Source organism: Heliangelus exortis, chromosome 7 (assembly GCF_036169615.1).
Source record: "Heliangelus exortis chromosome 7, bHelExo1.hap1, whole genome shotgun sequence".
NCBI classification, from domain to species: domain Eukaryota; kingdom Metazoa; phylum Chordata; class Aves; order Apodiformes; family Trochilidae; genus Heliangelus; species Heliangelus exortis.
Window position 1 is genome coordinate 30,620,439 of NC_092428.1, and position 16,740 is coordinate 30,637,178.

Sequence of the window (16,740 nt, forward strand, 5' to 3'; positions counted from 1 at the left end):
TCCTGTGGTAAGGATGAGAAAAATCCATTTACTCTTTCTTAAAGCTAAGGGCATACATGGAAAATTGTTTTGGTAACAATAAATCTCAGGTTTAACTTTGTGGTTCTGAAAACCTGAGCATGCAGCTGGGTCCAGAGGCTCCAAGACATGCAAGTGGTTTGGATACAGTTAAAACAAACAGGTTTTCATAGGGCTGCCCATCCAAAGTAACTTTGGCAAGGGAAATTCCTTTGTGCTCAGATGACATGGGGTAATCCAGAAACAGTCACAAAGCAGAGTTTCAAGGAGTGTCTTGAAGCATAAGTGGAGGCAGTGGAGGGAAATCAGCAGAGACACATTATGGAATAAAATATGGAATAAAATCTTTCTCTGATTTATGATTTAAAATCTTTCTAAGACTGAATGTCAGGAGGGGTAGGTGATAGGGTGTCTGAGCTGACATTACTCCAAAGTATCCAGGGTGGGGGGTTGGATTTTTTTTTTTTTTTTTTTTTTTTTTTATGGAAGACTTAAAGCTTTTTCTTTTCTTGCAGTGATCCTTCTTTAATAGCTGTGCAATACTGGACATCAGCATCAAAATGGGCAATGAGAACAGTAATGCAGAAAATCAGGTGAGTGCGACAGTGTGACTGCATTTTGTTTCTCTATTGCCCTACAGCAAACCTTACAGACATTGTTTTCACAGGCCACTTAACCTCACATTCATCTTCTGCTCCCAGTTACCCTCATATTTAAGTGCCATTACTGGTAATTGGAGGTGACTTGGTGTTTGTTGCTTTGTTTCCTCTGGCAGTGACACTTGCTACTTAGCATCAGGGCACTGCACGGGTGGGTGTTCCACGGGGGACAGAAGCTGTGGAGGATCATTATGGGGTGAGCAGGGCTGGTTCATCCCATATCCCCAACCTGGGAGCAGGCAGCTGGGGGGCACCTGGATAAACCCTGGGCATCAGGCACATCCCAGGAGAAAGAGAAAGGAAAAAATGGGTCAGCTCAGCAAGGCTGATGGTGTTTCAGGGCAGGACTGGTGGAGCAGAAAAGTACCACAGAATGGTTTGGGTAGGAAGGGACCTCAGGAGTCACCAACCCCCCTGGGGATGATGGGAACAGAAGAGCCAGGCAATGGCTAAGGTGTCCTCAGAGTAGCTGCTCCTTGTTCAGGAATGATTTTATGTGTGCTGATAGCAGAATTTACACCTGTTCTAGAAGGGTGTATTGTTAATGCATGTTGGTGTTTGATGATATATTTTTAATTTCTTAAAATAAAGAAAAGCCATACACTATGGCCAGAGGTATGCAGTTACATTAGAAGGTGATATAAGCTTGAATAAAAGTTGTAATTCAATGACTTCAACAATTAAAATGCCAGGACCCATTTCATCCTCTCTTCTTTTGTATGTTATGGTAGGTGATAAAATGCTTAAGGGTTCATTTGGTTTCCATTTCAAGTCTCAGCAGATCTGCTGTACCTTGTGCATTGCAAAGTGGACCCCACAAGAGAATTAGTTGTACAACTTAGCCAGATTTTTCATAAGGATATTTAGAAGAAAAATCTTCCATAATTCTTGGTTTTTCTGACCTAGCTGTATTGTTAGCCCAAGGTTTGGTCCCAGTTCTCTTCAGGGATTGGGAAGAAAGGAACATGTTAATTCCTGTAGCAAAGTAATGACAATTTCTTCTCCATTGTGCATAACCTCCATATAGGAAGTTTTTAGAAGCCAAAAATACTTCTTCAGGAGTCCTTCTGAGGCTGAGAAGATGTAGTATAAAAGTTATTGAATTTATGAAGACACGTGATAAAAAGCTCTTCTTTTGTAACACAGAGTAAGATTCTAGTCTGATTTTCATACTGTAAAGAAAGCAAAACACACACATGTCTCCCCAAGAAAAGGAAAGCAATATAAATGCTAGAAATCCAAATAATTTAGAAGTCACTGTTCACAGAATCACCCAATGTTAAGAGTTGGAAGGGACCTTGAAAGATCGAGTCAAACCCCCAATAATTAAGAGAAATAAAAAGAAGTAGTAATAAAATCTTAAAAGCCATTTAAACTGCTGAACAGCTCTTGAAAAATATATCACTTAATGAATGTAGTCAATATTCATACAGCCCCTGAAATGTTTAAATCTGTTCATTTTCAGTCAGAAGTTCCTGATGCAAATAAAGTCATCCTTATCCCACCAGGCCCAGGAACACAGCAGGCTGTGGATGATGAAGCTGCTTTGCATGCTTTACATTTCAAAATGTTAACATCAGGCTTGGCTGTTATTTTTCTTATACATCTGCTTCTGGGTTTTGTTTTTTTGACATTGAGTGCAAATGTGCAAGGCAGCTATATTTAAGTTGTCAGCAAGTTGTAAAAAAAATATCTTTTCTTTTAACTTTTTTTTTCTTTTAATTCAGTAGCAACCTATGCTTTAAAGGAACAGCCTTTGCTTGACCCCCTTTGCATGCTGCCCTTCCTCCCAACTCTAACACAATTAAAATAGCCCAGTGGGTGTTGTTCTTGTGCTCAATACCAAATGAGATGAGTTGTTTTTGTTTATAAATTAATCAGAGAACACCAGTGCTGGGCTCCAGCTCTCAGCTGAGTCATTTGGAAGCCCTACACATGGTTTGCATTACAGATGGGAGAGCCTGGGCTAAGTTTAGAACTCATTTAGTGAGAGGGAAGATCTGTGGAATAAATGTGCTACTATGAAGAATGCACTAAGCACTTAGAGAAAAAGTAAATACCCAGTCTGTCTTGTAAAGACCCATCCCTGAGGAAAATATAATCTAAATTTATTAGACGTGAGCAAAGACAATGCTTGGGGCCAGCAGTATATTTAACAAAATGATTTTACATACACTAACCATGTTCTGGTTTGTTGTAACAGTACACAAAGTCCAAACTGCTGAGATATTTTAGGTTTGTGCCCTGCCCTATCAGAATGGCACAGTTTGCCTCCAAGCAAGGGTCTTTGACAGTGGCACAGCTTGCTAGGGCTATGACAAATTAAATATAAGTGATTTTTAAGATGCATTTTCCTTGAAAAGCAATACTCCCCATGAAGAGTAGAGTATATAGGAGAATTTATAGAGAGGTGTGAGCCCAGCTGTGCCACACTTCCTGGCAGAGGAAAGCTGTCATCTTTCTTCTGATTCTAGAAAAGTTGCAAAGTAATTGTAAAGCTTTTTGAAGGTGAAAACTGCTGCTGAATTGAAATTCTAGTAGCACATATTTTACCTCACAGTTGATGAGAGAATTTCAGTCAGTTACCACAAAAATTATTTCCATGTAATTTGCTTTATTCTTGCTGCTTCTTTGTTTTCTGAATAAGTAAATAGCCAAACAAAGCTGTTTTTTCCACAACAGTGTTTCAACATCATTTTCCTTTAAACATATATTTTAATGCATGCTTGTATTTTTTTGTCCTGGCTTGTTTTCTACTGTGAAATGCATAAAAAAGGCAGTACAGGCACACTTGTCAGAGGGACCATAACTTCTGACAAGTCTGTTTGTCTGGAACATCACACTGAGTTCCTGCTGGAGTTTCTCTGTATAATTGTTATGAACACATCTGACTGCTGTGCACTCTGGGGTTAATATTCTGCAGGATTACTTTCCCTATATTCCAGCTTCCTTATGCCTATGGAAATGATGGATCTAGTTAAGTGGCATGGTTCTGTCAGGTCCCAGCATTATGGGGGTCAACAGAGAATGAGCTGGGCAGGTTAGCAGCTTCTCAGCCTTCAGTCTGCATTCCCACAGATGATTGCCCACAGACTGGGCAAATTCCCCTAAATTCTGGTGCTCAGGCCATTGTTTACACACTTGTTGAATAGTGCAATCACATCTGTACACATTCCATTGTTTACATTCAGCTGGGAGCAATAATACCCTCCCAATTTTCTGCATAGTAATTATCCCTATAGCATTTTAATGAGGTATCCTCTTACCCTACATGGGTTTTTCTTTGAGATTGTTGTGTCCACACAATTCACCACTTTTACTCCCAAAGTGATTATTTTCTTTCATTTTTCCTTCCATTTCATCCACTGTATATATCCATATGCTTACTTCCAGTGATAATTACCACTGGTCCCATATTCTCTGGTGAGTAATATCGAGTATTTTTTGAGCTTACACAAAAAGAACATGGTCTGTTTTCAGACAATTATACATCCACCTATGCAAATGCAGCAAATTCTGGGACAGTTCTCACTGCAATGAATAATTATACTTCTCATCTTCCCTGTGAATGGAGGAGGATGAAAGAAGAAAAAAGTTTCAAAGCTGGGATGGGTTCTTAATTTGAAAGCACAGTGGAAAGAAAGTTGGGAGACTATTCCTTCTCTTTTGAATTACTGATTAATTAATGTCTGTAAAACCACGTCCATTTCTAATGGGAAATCTGCATTTATGGGTATGTAGAATCCTAGTATCATAAAATCATCAAGGTTGGAAAAAATCTTCAAGATCATCAAGTTCTATGTCACTGTAACCACTAAATCATCTCCCCAAGCACCACAGATGAAAAGGAAAAATATTTTATATATTTAAAGAACCTCTGTAATTATTAACTATATTTATCCATTGAGAAATAGTGTGCAAATGCTGGATTTACATTTTCCACAGCTACAGGGAGTCAGAAATTTCTAGGCAAGTGAACACCATCAGCTGGAAAGCACAACAGAATTTAGAACCCAGCTTGGAGATGATTTTCCCAATTTTATTTCATAGAAATCTAACAGCATCTTCTCAAATGTTTCATTGTTAGGCTGCTAAGAAACAATCACTTGAAAGCTGCTTTAGCTAAAATTCTATTGACTGAGAGTTGCAAGCTATGTGGCAAAGATTTTTTTCCCAAGATCATCAACTTTATTCTCTCTCTGTCTTGCTATAACTCATTCACTGGCCATTTTTAGGAAATAATATATGTCCTCACCAGGTCTTTATCCAAGTGTCAGGAGAGGGACAAAGGAAAATAAAGGGCAGCAAAACCTGCTGGAGCTACAGGGATAACTGTGAATTTTCCTTTGCCTACTGAACCACATGGACAGATGGAAATATTTGGTTAACAAGAACTATGAAGGCAGTTCAGTAGCTAAGCTTCATTTAGCCCAGCACAAACTCCTGCTACCTACATTCAAACAGCTCAAATGTAGCAGCAAGTTGGTGAGAGGACACTCATGTTGACACTACAAGGATCTGAAGACAAACATTTAATGCTTTTCAGTGGATTGGAAGGGCCATAAACATGAACAATGAAGCCTGAAGATTTGAATTGCTTTTGCTGTAGCCAAGAGGAAGTTGTGTGTACCCTGAAGAATGCTAAGCCAAGGAAAAGATGGTGACTATTTATAAATTATACATACAAAAGTGTTTATTTTTACAGTCACAGCTAGAGTAATTTCAGTAGGTACTCCTCAGGAGAGAAAGCAATCTCTAAAAAGTCATAGCTACTCAAGACAGGATGTCATAAGCAGAATTTTCAAATACCATTGTTATTGTATGATACTTTGCTTCTTCTGTTTGTAAGAAGGAAATTAAATGACACTTCCACCAAATGCCAGTTTTTGCATTCCTGTCCCTTTGAGGATTTTAATTACAAAAATTTTGCTCCTCTGAGAGACAAATAAACCAAGCCAGAAGCAACAGAAAATACACCATTGCTGATGAAAAAGAAAAAAAGATCAACTGTCACTGCAAAATTTTGTATGGAATCTCCCTTAAGCAAAGAGTCTGCTTTACACATCTGATCATGTCATAATTACATCCATCTAATTAAGTAGTTGTGATATTTGGGCATAAAACCAAGAAGTGGTTAAGATGGTCATCACTAAACTGCTGTTCTCCACTCCCAACAGGGGTCAGGCACTAAAAAATACAGGTTGTCACAAGCTGTTTATTAAAATCAGAACTGAGCTCCCTGGTGATGTGACAAAACCAAGTTTTAGTGTAATTCTCCAGCTCTTGACCATCAGAGAATTCAAGCTAGGCCAAATATGCCAGGTACCAATTTGACACTGGAGTGATGAGTAGTTTGCTGGCCAGAGTTTGCTGATTGGATTGGAAAGTTCTGGTTGTTAAAGCAATATCCACTCCTTATCTAATTTTTACCTCTTTTGGTACCATTTCTCTAAGCTGTGGAGTAAAAAAAAAAACAACCAACAAACAGTAAAAAAAAACCAACAACAACCAACAAACAAACAACAACAAAAAAAACCTAACCAGAAGAGCTAAAGATAGCTCCTAAAACCTGCTTGTTAAAAGAATTCCAACAGCTCTTTTCAAACTATAATTTCTCAACCATGTGACCTGTGGAATTCTGTTTTTAGAAAAATGCAACCTTTGAAACTGTTCTCCTATCCACTTTTCTGGTACTGACTGGGTCATTGATGATTCCTTGCTGTTGATTTTCAGTGGGTATCATGGTATTGGGCAGAGTCCTTCAGGAATTGTTAACTTAATTATTCTAAGTATGGCAGCAAGACATTTTCTGGCATCTCCATTCCATTTTGGAGGAATGGCTTAAATGCTGAAGTACAATAAAACCCAATGAGGAACAGCTTATTGATTAAAGCTGTGGATGGACAACTTTTCCACCCCTTCCTCTGCAGCCAGTCCTCCTGCAACAAATAGAGCAATCTCTGCAGAACATTGCAGGAAAACCTTTCCAAAGAGCATCATGGGCACCCTTCCCTGTTTGATCCTAGCTTGTTTGGTCACCCTGGTGTTGAGATGAGGATTTGTGTGGCTGCTACCCCTGGGTAGGACCAATGTGTCCCTCCTCCTGATGTGGTTAATGGGAAAGTGGAGCCCGGGTGCTGCAGGACCAACCTTTGCTCTGTGTCCCAACGTTCACCACCTGATCCCTGTCCCCACACAGGAGGTGGTGGCTGGGGGGAAACAAACCACACTGCCAGCAGGCAGATTTTAAAAAAAAAATTTTTTTAAAAATCTATTAAACCCCTCAACCCCCAATTTGTAATGGAAGGAACAGAGGAAAATAAAAGGTAAGTTCTGGTTTATTGATTGGGACTTGTAAAGGCTTGTTCCAGCTTCCTCCTCAATAACCAGAGGTATTTGGTGGGAATGGAAACTTAATGTAAGTCTTTTAAAGATTGCTTTCAGCTAGTCAGAGCTATGGCATGTTCCAGCAGCTGCTATAAAAGGATGTGTGTTTAATGGAGGAATGTTGCAGGGGGCAGATGTAAAAGGCAACAACTTTTACTGAGAGAAAGGAAAAGGGGGAAATCAAAGGAAATTTGTCTGATGGGAGGGCTTGGAGTAGGAATGCTGGGTTTTAAAACCATCCCCATCATGTGCTTTGGGATCAGGAGCCTGGTGGCCTGTTGGGAAGCTTCTGGAATGGCTGTAACCCAGGGCTGTGGTGGTGCCTGATGCTGTTGCTATGGGAGGGGAGAGTCAGTGTTTAGGGAGCTGTGCTGTGAAGAGGCTCCCATGCAGCACTGAAGGAATTTCTTTCTGGTATGATAACTTCAGGCAGAGTACAGCAGTGCACATAATCCCTCTGGCTACAGTGCTGATGGAGTTCTCTCTCTGTTTTTTTAAAAACTCTTAAGCTCTTGTTCAAAGCTGCTGTATCGTCGGGATAAAGGGATCCTGTAGACTGACTTGGTGTGCTTGTTGAGTCCAGTGCTTCTGGAGAGGTTTAATGTAAATTGCATTTCATATTTCAGCAGAATCAGTTTTTTTCATTTGAATAGTTTGCTGGCTTAAAAGAAAAAAACTGTAGACTTTGGTTTTCCATCTGTTTGTATACTCTGTGACAAACAGGTTTGTTTGTTGTTGGGGTTTTTTAATTAACTTAAAAAAAAACTGCTGAGAACCTCTGCATTCTGATTTTTAATACCATTATTTCGTTAGGTCTTTGAATTGAGTAACATTTTGTGATCTCAGATTCCTTTTCAAAAGGAGGATGCTACATTTGAAATGAATATTGAGCAAATTTAGCTGCAAGCTTCTCTGTGTATGTGTTGAAACTTCAGAAGTAATTTATTTAAGAGCAACTTTCTGATTATACTTTTGAAGAAAACAGTCTTTCTAATTAATTGTTTTCACAGATATTAATTAAAAATTAAAAAGCATGCTCTGGAAAGCTGGTTCAACACCTGATTTGCATAGCTGGCTTAAATTTGAAAAACTTGATCGAGAAATAGAATGATGTTTTTCTGCTGGCTGGAATACATTCACAGAGCATGTTATTTTGTGATGATTAAATTAATACCTTAAATGTAGAAGACCAATACATAAAGCTTCCCTATATCTTGGAATATTTGTCATTCCTTTTATGTTGAAATATCTACATTAAGATTTAAGATTATTGTTAAAATCTTCCTTTGAGCTCCGTTTGCAAATGCACTTCTCAAGCTTTGAGTGCTCTTGCCTGACTAGGTAAGAGGAAAGCTTTGCTTTTTGATCATTTCAACACCTGACAGTCTGGAAAGAGAGAATATAGGGCATCAGCTACTCAAACTCCTCTCTGCTCCAACAGGAGCTGTGTTGCACAAATTGTTTTAATATAATTTAAATTTGGTCATGTTGGGAACTGGAAGAAAAAGAGTTGGGTTTTTCTGTGGCCAATAGCAGTTCCTTAGAGATAGCTGGAGATGAACTGTAAGTTCCTAATAATGATAATTCATTTAATAACACATTTTTTCATAGTTTTCTCTTTGCACACATGTGCATGCTGAAATAAATTATCAGGGCCAACTTCCTCATGCAAACAGAAGCAAGACTGCCCAAAACAGCACCAAAACCAAACCAGAACCCTGTAAGGTAGCTAAATTCTGGTTTTGTTGTTGTTTGTTTTTTTTTCTAGCTGGAAGAAACAAATTTCCATTTATATATCTTGATGTTCTAGCATATATATAGATATATTTTGGTGATTTTTTTTGTTTTTTGTTTGTTTGTTTGTTTTTTTGGGGTTTTTTTCTGTTTGTTGTTGTTGTTTTTTGTTTTTTGTTTTTTGTTTTTTTGTTTTTTTTTTTTTCTATATACTGTGGTTTTGGGCCAACATATATATTTAGATAAATATTCCAGATGCCAGATGTCAGCACATGCTGGGTAAGTGCTCCATAGTCATGAAGCTTTGGTCTGTCCCAGAGGAACAGTGAGATAAAGGAGACTTCTGCAAACAAAGCTGTAGTGAAGGGAAGGTTCCTCCAGGGAAAGACAGAGGATATGAGAGTTAATCAAATTTCCCTTAAGTCTAAAGGAAGTCTTTTTATATTTTCAGTCTGCCCTGACCTTTCCGATTCCTGATTACATGGACTTGTCCACTGGGTGTCTCCCATTCCTCGCTCTCATCTCAAGAAGCTTTTGGTTGTGAGAGAGCACATCCCATTCACACAGAGGACTGTCAAGAGCTTTCCACAATTTATTGGCTGCTTCTCTAACAAAATAAACCTAAAAATTGAGAGTAAAAAAAACTAGGAACTTAGTTGGAATTGTGTACTGTGCTTTTCATCTGTGAGATTATTCTGAAGTGGCTCTCTTGTCATCAGAATGTCTGTTTATGTGTCTTTTTACATTAAATATGCCTTAGGCTTTTTGCAATTGAAAATGAAGCCAACAGTGACTGGATGTTGAGGGTGATCTGATGAAGCAGTTTTACTTTTCTTTCACTGTTCCTTGACATGCCAGAAGATTTAAAATGGAGCTTCTCCGTTCAGACATCTTTTTTGCTTTACACTTAATAGTTTCTCTCCTTTTGTTGTACTTGAAGGACATCCTTGGCTACTTAGTATCTCTTCTTTGGCTTCTAAAGATAATTCTGCCCCCCCAAAAAACCCACAAAACCCCAGAAACAATATCAGAAGGAAGATGCTACCTGTTGTAAGCAGCCTCATAGGAGTGCTGTAGAGCCCCAGGGATTTCCAGGCACATCAGGGGTCACAGCCCTGGCACTTGCACAGGATTCTCTTCCTCCCTATAGCATTAAAAAAAAAAAAGTTTGCAATAGAAACGATGCTAAAAAAAAGAAAACAAAACAAAACAAAAAACCCACCTATTTAAAGGCATGTCCCAGTGAAGATTCAGGGTGAATATTTACCTTTGAGCAGAGGTGATGCAGCTTTACTACATTTGTGCAATAGCATTTCTGTAGCATGGTGCAGAATCAGGCTCTGCATTTCTGTGCAGGGGCATTCTGAGCTTTGTTGAAGTAGACGGTAAAAAATCTGGACCTGGATTCAAGTACTGAGCCTTCATTAGTGTTGGCATTATGTCTGACGACTCTGAAGATGCTGCTAGTATTATGAATGTCAAAGTTTACAGCCTCTTCCCATCCTTTCTCATTTAAAACTTACAAAGCAAAGAAGCATTTGTCAGGTTTGGGAAAAGAGAAGGTGGTACCCTCTTTGGATCAGTAAAGGCCTTGGCTACTTTAGAACAATTGTTGCATTCTTCTTTTCCTAGTATTTATTTTTGGCTCAACCACTGCTTTCTGTTTTCTCGTTGTTAGGGCAAAAAATGGCTTGTCTTTGGAACCTGCAAGTTTCATCAAAGCAGTGAAATCTACCACAGAAGTTGTCCATTCCTGGCCAGAAAAAAACTCCTTAAGCTTACGTATTCTCTAAAGCAGCAGTCACTATTTAATTATTCTTTTTTTTTTATTCTAGAGCACTCCACAAGACTCAGAATTAGGCCAACCTCCTGGGAGTGGGAACAGTTTGAAAAGGAGCCCTCAGGAAAACAGCATAGACAGATCTGGAGGTCAGGACATCTCAGATCTTCTTCCTGCTACTGTGCAACTGTCTGAGAGCACATCCCCATCAATTCTAGGACCTCAAAGGTAAGAAATGAAGTTTCTTCCTGTGACTAGAATAGAAGCCCTACTGCTGTTGATAGTTGAGGGCTGTTCATTAAATTTCTCTTCCTGTGTAACTAATTTTCAAAATCCATCATCATGAAGGGTGGTAATGATGATGTAGTCTTCAAAATAACCTGATAAAATAAACCTGATAAAACAGGGCCACTTACTGTTTACCAAACTGACTTTCTCACCTTACTGCAAAGCTATAAAATGACTCCAGCTGTTGTAGTAACCTTTGACCTAACCTTCCTATGCTTTTTGCTCTCACTAATAAACTTCTCTTTGAGACAGAGAAACTCTGAAGATTCTTGTGTAGTCATATGTGATTGTGAAGTAAGATGTAACTGTGCACAATTGCAAAAGGCCATGCTCAGCTTTGAGTAACAATCCTACTAAAAATACCAACTCTACTAAAACTTACTAGCATTGCACTCTTCTAACTCCCTTGAAATTCACCTGATTAAATAAATAGGACTACTTTCAGAGCTAAGGGATTCTTCAGTGCTATTAAGGGTGGCAGAAAGTAGCACTACAGGAACTGGAAGGAAGTGGTAAACTTCTCAGGGCCTCATCACCTGAATATTTGACTGGAAACTTGTAGCATTTCTTGGTAGTCTTGCATCTTCATGGTTGGAACTTTGTATCTGCATCTGCTGAGCAAGGTTGGGCCGTCCTGCCATCAAAAATGGTGTGGGAAACAAAGCTACAGGGTCTTGGCTGTTTAATACAATAATCAATGTCCTGTCTTACTGGTGGAATCTCCTTTGAAAATGCAGAAGCCTGCTAAATCTCTATCATCTACCAACAGTCCTGGCTAACTGGGGACATCCCAGATGACTGGAAGTTGGCGAATGTCACGCCAATCCACAAAAAGGGCCGGAAGGAGAACCCAGGAAACTCCAGGCCCGTCAGCCTGACCTCAGTGCCTGGCAGGGTTATGGAACAGATCATCCTCAGTGTAATCACACAGCACCTACAGGATGGATAGGGGATCAGACCCAGCCAGCACGGGTTTAGAAAGGGCAGGTCCTGTCTGACCAACCTGATCTCCTTTTATGATCGGGTGACCCGCCTGGTGGATGAGGGGAAGGCTGTGGATGTGGTCTACCTGGACTTCAGCAAGGCCTTTGACACCATCTCCCACAGCATTCTCCTGAAAAAGCTGTCAGCCCACAGCTTGGCACTCTGCGCTGGGTTAGGAACTGGCTGGAGGGCCAGGCCCAGAGAGTGGTGCTGAACAGGGCTGCATCCAGTTGGCAGCCGGTCACCAGTGGTGTCCTCCCCCAGGGATCAGTGTTGGGCCCAGTTCTATTTAATATCTTTATTGACGATTTAGATGAGGGGATTGAGTCCATCATCAGCAAGTTTGCAGATGACACTAAGCTGGGGGGAAGTGTTGATCAGCTGGAAGGTAGGAGGGCTCTGAAGAGGGACCTGGACAGACTGGAGAGTTTGGCTGATTCCAACGGGATGAGGTTCAACAAGGCCAAGTGCCGGGTCCTGCGCTTTGGCCACAACAACCCCATGCAGCGCTACAGGCTGGGGACAGAGTGGTTGGAGAGCAGCCAGACAGAGAGGGACCTGGGAGTCTGGATTGATAGGAAGCTGAACATGAGCCAACAGTGTGCCCAGGTAGCCAAGAAGGCCAATGGCATCCTGGCCTGTATCAGGAACAGCGTGGCCAGCAGGTCCAGGGAAGGGATTCTGCCCCTGTACTCAGCGCTGGTGAGGCCACACCTCGAGTAATGTGTCCAGTTCTGGGCCCCTCAGTTCAGGAAGGAGATTGAGGTCCTAGAGCAGGTCCAAAGGAGGGCAACCAGGCTGGTGAAAGGACTTGAGCACAGATCCTATGAGGAGAGGCTGAGGGAGCTGGGGCTGTTCAGCCTGAAGAAGAGGAGGCTCAGGGGAGACCTCACCACTCTCTACAACTCCCTGAAAGGAGGTTGGACCCAGGGGGGGGTTGGGCTCTTTTCCCAGGCAACCCTCAGCAAGACAAGAGGGCACAAGAGGTCTCAAGTTGTGCCGGGGGAGGTCTAGTTTGGACATTAGAAAGAATTTCTTTACTGAGAGGTTGATCAAACACTGGAATGGGCTGCCCCGGGAAGTGGTGGATTCTCCATCCCTGGAGATATTTAAAAAGAGCCTGGATGTGGCACTCAGTGCCATGGGCTGGGGACTGCAGCGGGAGTGGATCAAGGGTTGGACTTGATGATCTCTGAGGTCCCTTCCAACCCAGCCAATTCTATGATTCTATGATTTGTTTGGTGACTTTGGTGTAGCAGAATTCAACCCCCAAATGATCCATGCTATTCTTTGTCAAAATCTGCTGTGTTTTAGCACACTGTAGGACTCAGGAAAGCAGCTGTTCAAAATACTGATTTTTTTTTTTAATCTCAAAGTAGCAAACATCTTCCTACTGTAGCAATGGTAGAGATCACTGGTTACCAGAGTCTGATCTGAAGCCAAAAGTCATCCAACCAAGAAGTGGGCCAGCTAATTTTCTCCTCTGGGTCTGAATTTTAGTGGAGGCATAAATTCAGGCCCCATCTGTAAGCAGGGATAGCAGTATTAAGCATTAATGAAAACAACCACAAGAGCTGAGATGCACTGAGTGATGGTTTATGTCAGCATCAGCAAATCTTTCACATGGCCTTTTGGAAGACTGTGTAAGCTGAAGGAGTGAGTAGTTACCCACTAATGTGCTCTGGAACTATGGACTGAGTACAGCTGATTAACCCAGTACATCAAGCTGTCCAAACTGGTGTTAGAATGGTCCAGCAGTAGTAACAGAGACTATGGGGTGGGTTCTCTTATCTTGGCTTTTGAGTATTTGTGGTTTGGCTGCAGCAAGTACAATCTTCTTTTTTTTTAAAAAAAAAAAAAAAAATGTATTGCTCAACAATGACATAGCTGCTGTTCTTTTGGGGTTCCTTTTCAAAATGTGAGTACCAAGAACACTTTGGCTTGTATTCTAGCTGCTACAACAGCTTTACAATCCAGCATGTGAAATTAGGACTTTGGTGAGGTGAATGTTACACAGATGATTCAACTTGAAGGGATTCACAAGATTCTTGCTTCAGGAAAGGTATTAGGTGGGCAGGAGCTCATGCAATTACTTTTTATTTAACTTTACCCCTGACTGCTGGCATATGTCTGTTTAGGGTGGCTCCTGAGTTATATCCTGCCAAAATAGAAATGAAGACAATAAGCGGAAAATCCTTGAAGTTCCAGATTCCAGGCTGTTTATTTTTAACTCATTCCCATGTGCTGCTTTGAATGCATCTTTTCCACCCTGAAGTGAACTTTTACAGTCTTAAAAGGGTATGACTGCTACCTTCAGATGGGGTACCTGTGTGGAAAACTACCACATGTACATTAATCCAGTCTTCTGGGTGGCTTTCTTCCATCCTCCACAAATTCTCAGAAATTGTTTCAGTCACTGTTAAATTCTTATGTTTTGGCATTCAGAATGTGTGTTGCTCTTTTTTTTTTTTTTTTTTGAACACTGTTTCAATCCATTGTTTTCTATATGTTTCTCACCAAATAGTAACACCACCAGCAATCAGTCTGTGAAATTTCATTGTGAAATACAAATGTTAAAGCACTGGAATAGTTACCAAGCCTCAGACTTTTGCACTGGTGTCTGCATGAAGTCCAACCATGCCTTTCCCCTGGTGCACACACAGTGGAGAAGCTGGACAAGTCTGCCCTAGAGAGGCAATTTTTTCCTGCAGGTTTAGGAAGAAGCAGATGCAGCAATGGAAAAGGTACACACCCAGAAGTAGTTCAGGGGAATAAGCACTCCTCCTGGATGAACTTGGGTGCTTTCCCACCTGGATTGCTGCACACAGATCCCATGGAACCCACAGAGCTGCTGCAGAGAGACAAGCTGAAGCTTCCAGGCATCCTCTGGGATCATCCGCTCAGTTTCATACTTCCTGATGAAGTATGAAACTTCATCAGGAAGTTTCATACTCTGGATATCGTCTCCAGATATCTCAGGTGGAGACCAGGAGCATGCTGTGGAACTGGAGCTGAAGATCTGGCCATCTTTGCTGCAGCAGCACTGCAGCTGCTTCTTTAACGTTAGAAGAATTCAGTCTGATTAGACTGAAAATATTGCAGGCCCTGCATTTTAATATGTGTGTGGAATAAGGAGGTGAAAAGTGACTCAGGGTGGGGGCAGAAGGGAAGGACAGTTCCCAGGGGGATCATATAGATCATTATTCCTGCTTCACTTTTTCCTGAAAGCTTAGAAAACAGGGAGGGTGGGGGAAGCTGGCTGCTGTTCACAGTTCTTTAGTGATGATGGATTTCTCATGTGCTTGTTTACACTGAAAAGTTCAAATAGTGACATGCTCTGTCTCTAAAATTATGACTTTTTATTTTTTAAAGGGAATGTGGGAATTATTTCCACATTCCTAATTAACTTTTGATGCCTCTTAGAGTCAGATTAAAGTATAGGATTCTTTAAAATAAATTAAGCCCCTCAGTACCATGCATAAACTCAAAATCTTGATGCTGATCGCTCCTTTGTCAAGGGGGAGAGAACAGAAATATTTGAGAAGCAGCTCTATGTGTGCCATGGTTGCAGAGCTGGCTGTGCATTTGTTCCCATTAGTGCTTTCTAAATTCATCCTCAGATTTTGTCCTCCTGGGAATGTAATCACTCAGGCTCTGAGTTACATCAGCATGGATAGCAATAACCATATGGGACCTCTGGGTTTCATAGGCTTCAGCACTGAGTGTTTTTCCCTCCCAAGTGTGACAGAGTTGGAAAGGCTGCCTGCCCTTCCAACAGTTACTCCATGTTACAGAAGGCAAGCAAAGAAATAAGACAAGAAAACTTTAAATTATCTATTTTCTGTTTGTTGGATCATCATTTCTTGTTGCTTATCAAGTAGGCTTAATACCTTTGGCTATCTCTACTCCCCACCACTCCACCCCACACCTCCCTTTCAGATAGTAAATACCAGACAGCTTTTCTCTAACTACTGGTGGGTTTATCTTCTGTTCCTTTGCCTTTGTTGTGGATGGGAAAACAGAGTAATAGGAGGTGCAAAATCAAGTTTTAACAGGTGATAGACTGGGTATGGCTCTTAGTCTGGAAGTATTCATGGTAGATGCACCATAAGTCATCAGTTTCTAAACATCCTTTATAGCCTCACACCCTAAACACAAACCAGTGCTGTCCTAATTAACTGGGCAGAGCTCTGAAGTTGTTCCAGGATAATTTGAACTTGCCACAACATATTCTCAAGGTGGAAGAGCTTAACTCCAGGTGTTAAAAATCAATCAGTAAATTTGCAGCGTGCTTCCAGACAAGCAATTTCTTAGTAATTATGTATCCAAAACACTTTAGACATATAAATATTTAGCTAATTGTTATTTGATGTTGTAACTAGAAGGATAGCATTCATTTGGTCAGTATGTTAAGGCCTCTAACTTACAAATCCTTAATTGCGTGTTTAAATTCTAAGACAAGGGAAAAGTTCCCTTTGATAATTCTTGAGTGCAGTGGGACAATTGCTTATTTCAAGTTACATATCCACCTAGGGCTTTGCATAACTGCATTTTCTTTTTTTTTAACATATCATCAGTTATGTGCAACAATTATTCCCCATAAAATTATTCTTTCTGCCCTAAGCTCTATGTGAACTAGGAAGAAGTTTAATGCCCTTTCATGCTTTCTCATTTGCATGAATTGTTTTAAATGTTGCCCTACATTTCCCCTTAACATCAAGCTAGTACAGATTACAAACAAAAGAGATCATGTAACCACAAAACAGAACACATTTTATATTCCCATATTAAACAAAAATAAAGCTGAAAACAACAATAAAAAATAACACAAACAAGAAAACCCCAAACAACTATTAGGTTTTTTTAGCTTTATCTTGATCATATTGAAAG

The 16,740-nt window shown here is 40.5% G+C and overlaps 1 protein-coding gene across 22 annotated transcripts in view; it reads left to right on the plus strand.

Moving 5' to 3' along the window:
• The window catches only part of TACC2 (transforming acidic coiled-coil containing protein 2), a 129,098-nt gene that overhangs the window by 13,740 nt on the left and 98,618 nt on the right, over positions 1-16,740 (plus strand). For 19 of the 22 annotated variants that reach the window (XM_071749582.1, XM_071749575.1, XM_071749577.1 and 16 more), the window contains exons 2-3: positions 534-611; positions 10,634-10,806. In XM_071749582.1, the coding sequence (XP_071605683.1) occupies positions 579-611; positions 10,634-10,806 (206 nt within the window). In that variant the 5' untranslated portion in view covers positions 534-578. Of the gene's footprint in view, positions 1-533; positions 612-6,870; positions 7,004-10,633; positions 10,807-16,740 lie in introns of those variants that run through there. The other 3 variants (XM_071749591.1, XM_071749595.1, XM_071749599.1) reach the window with 2 other exon arrangements.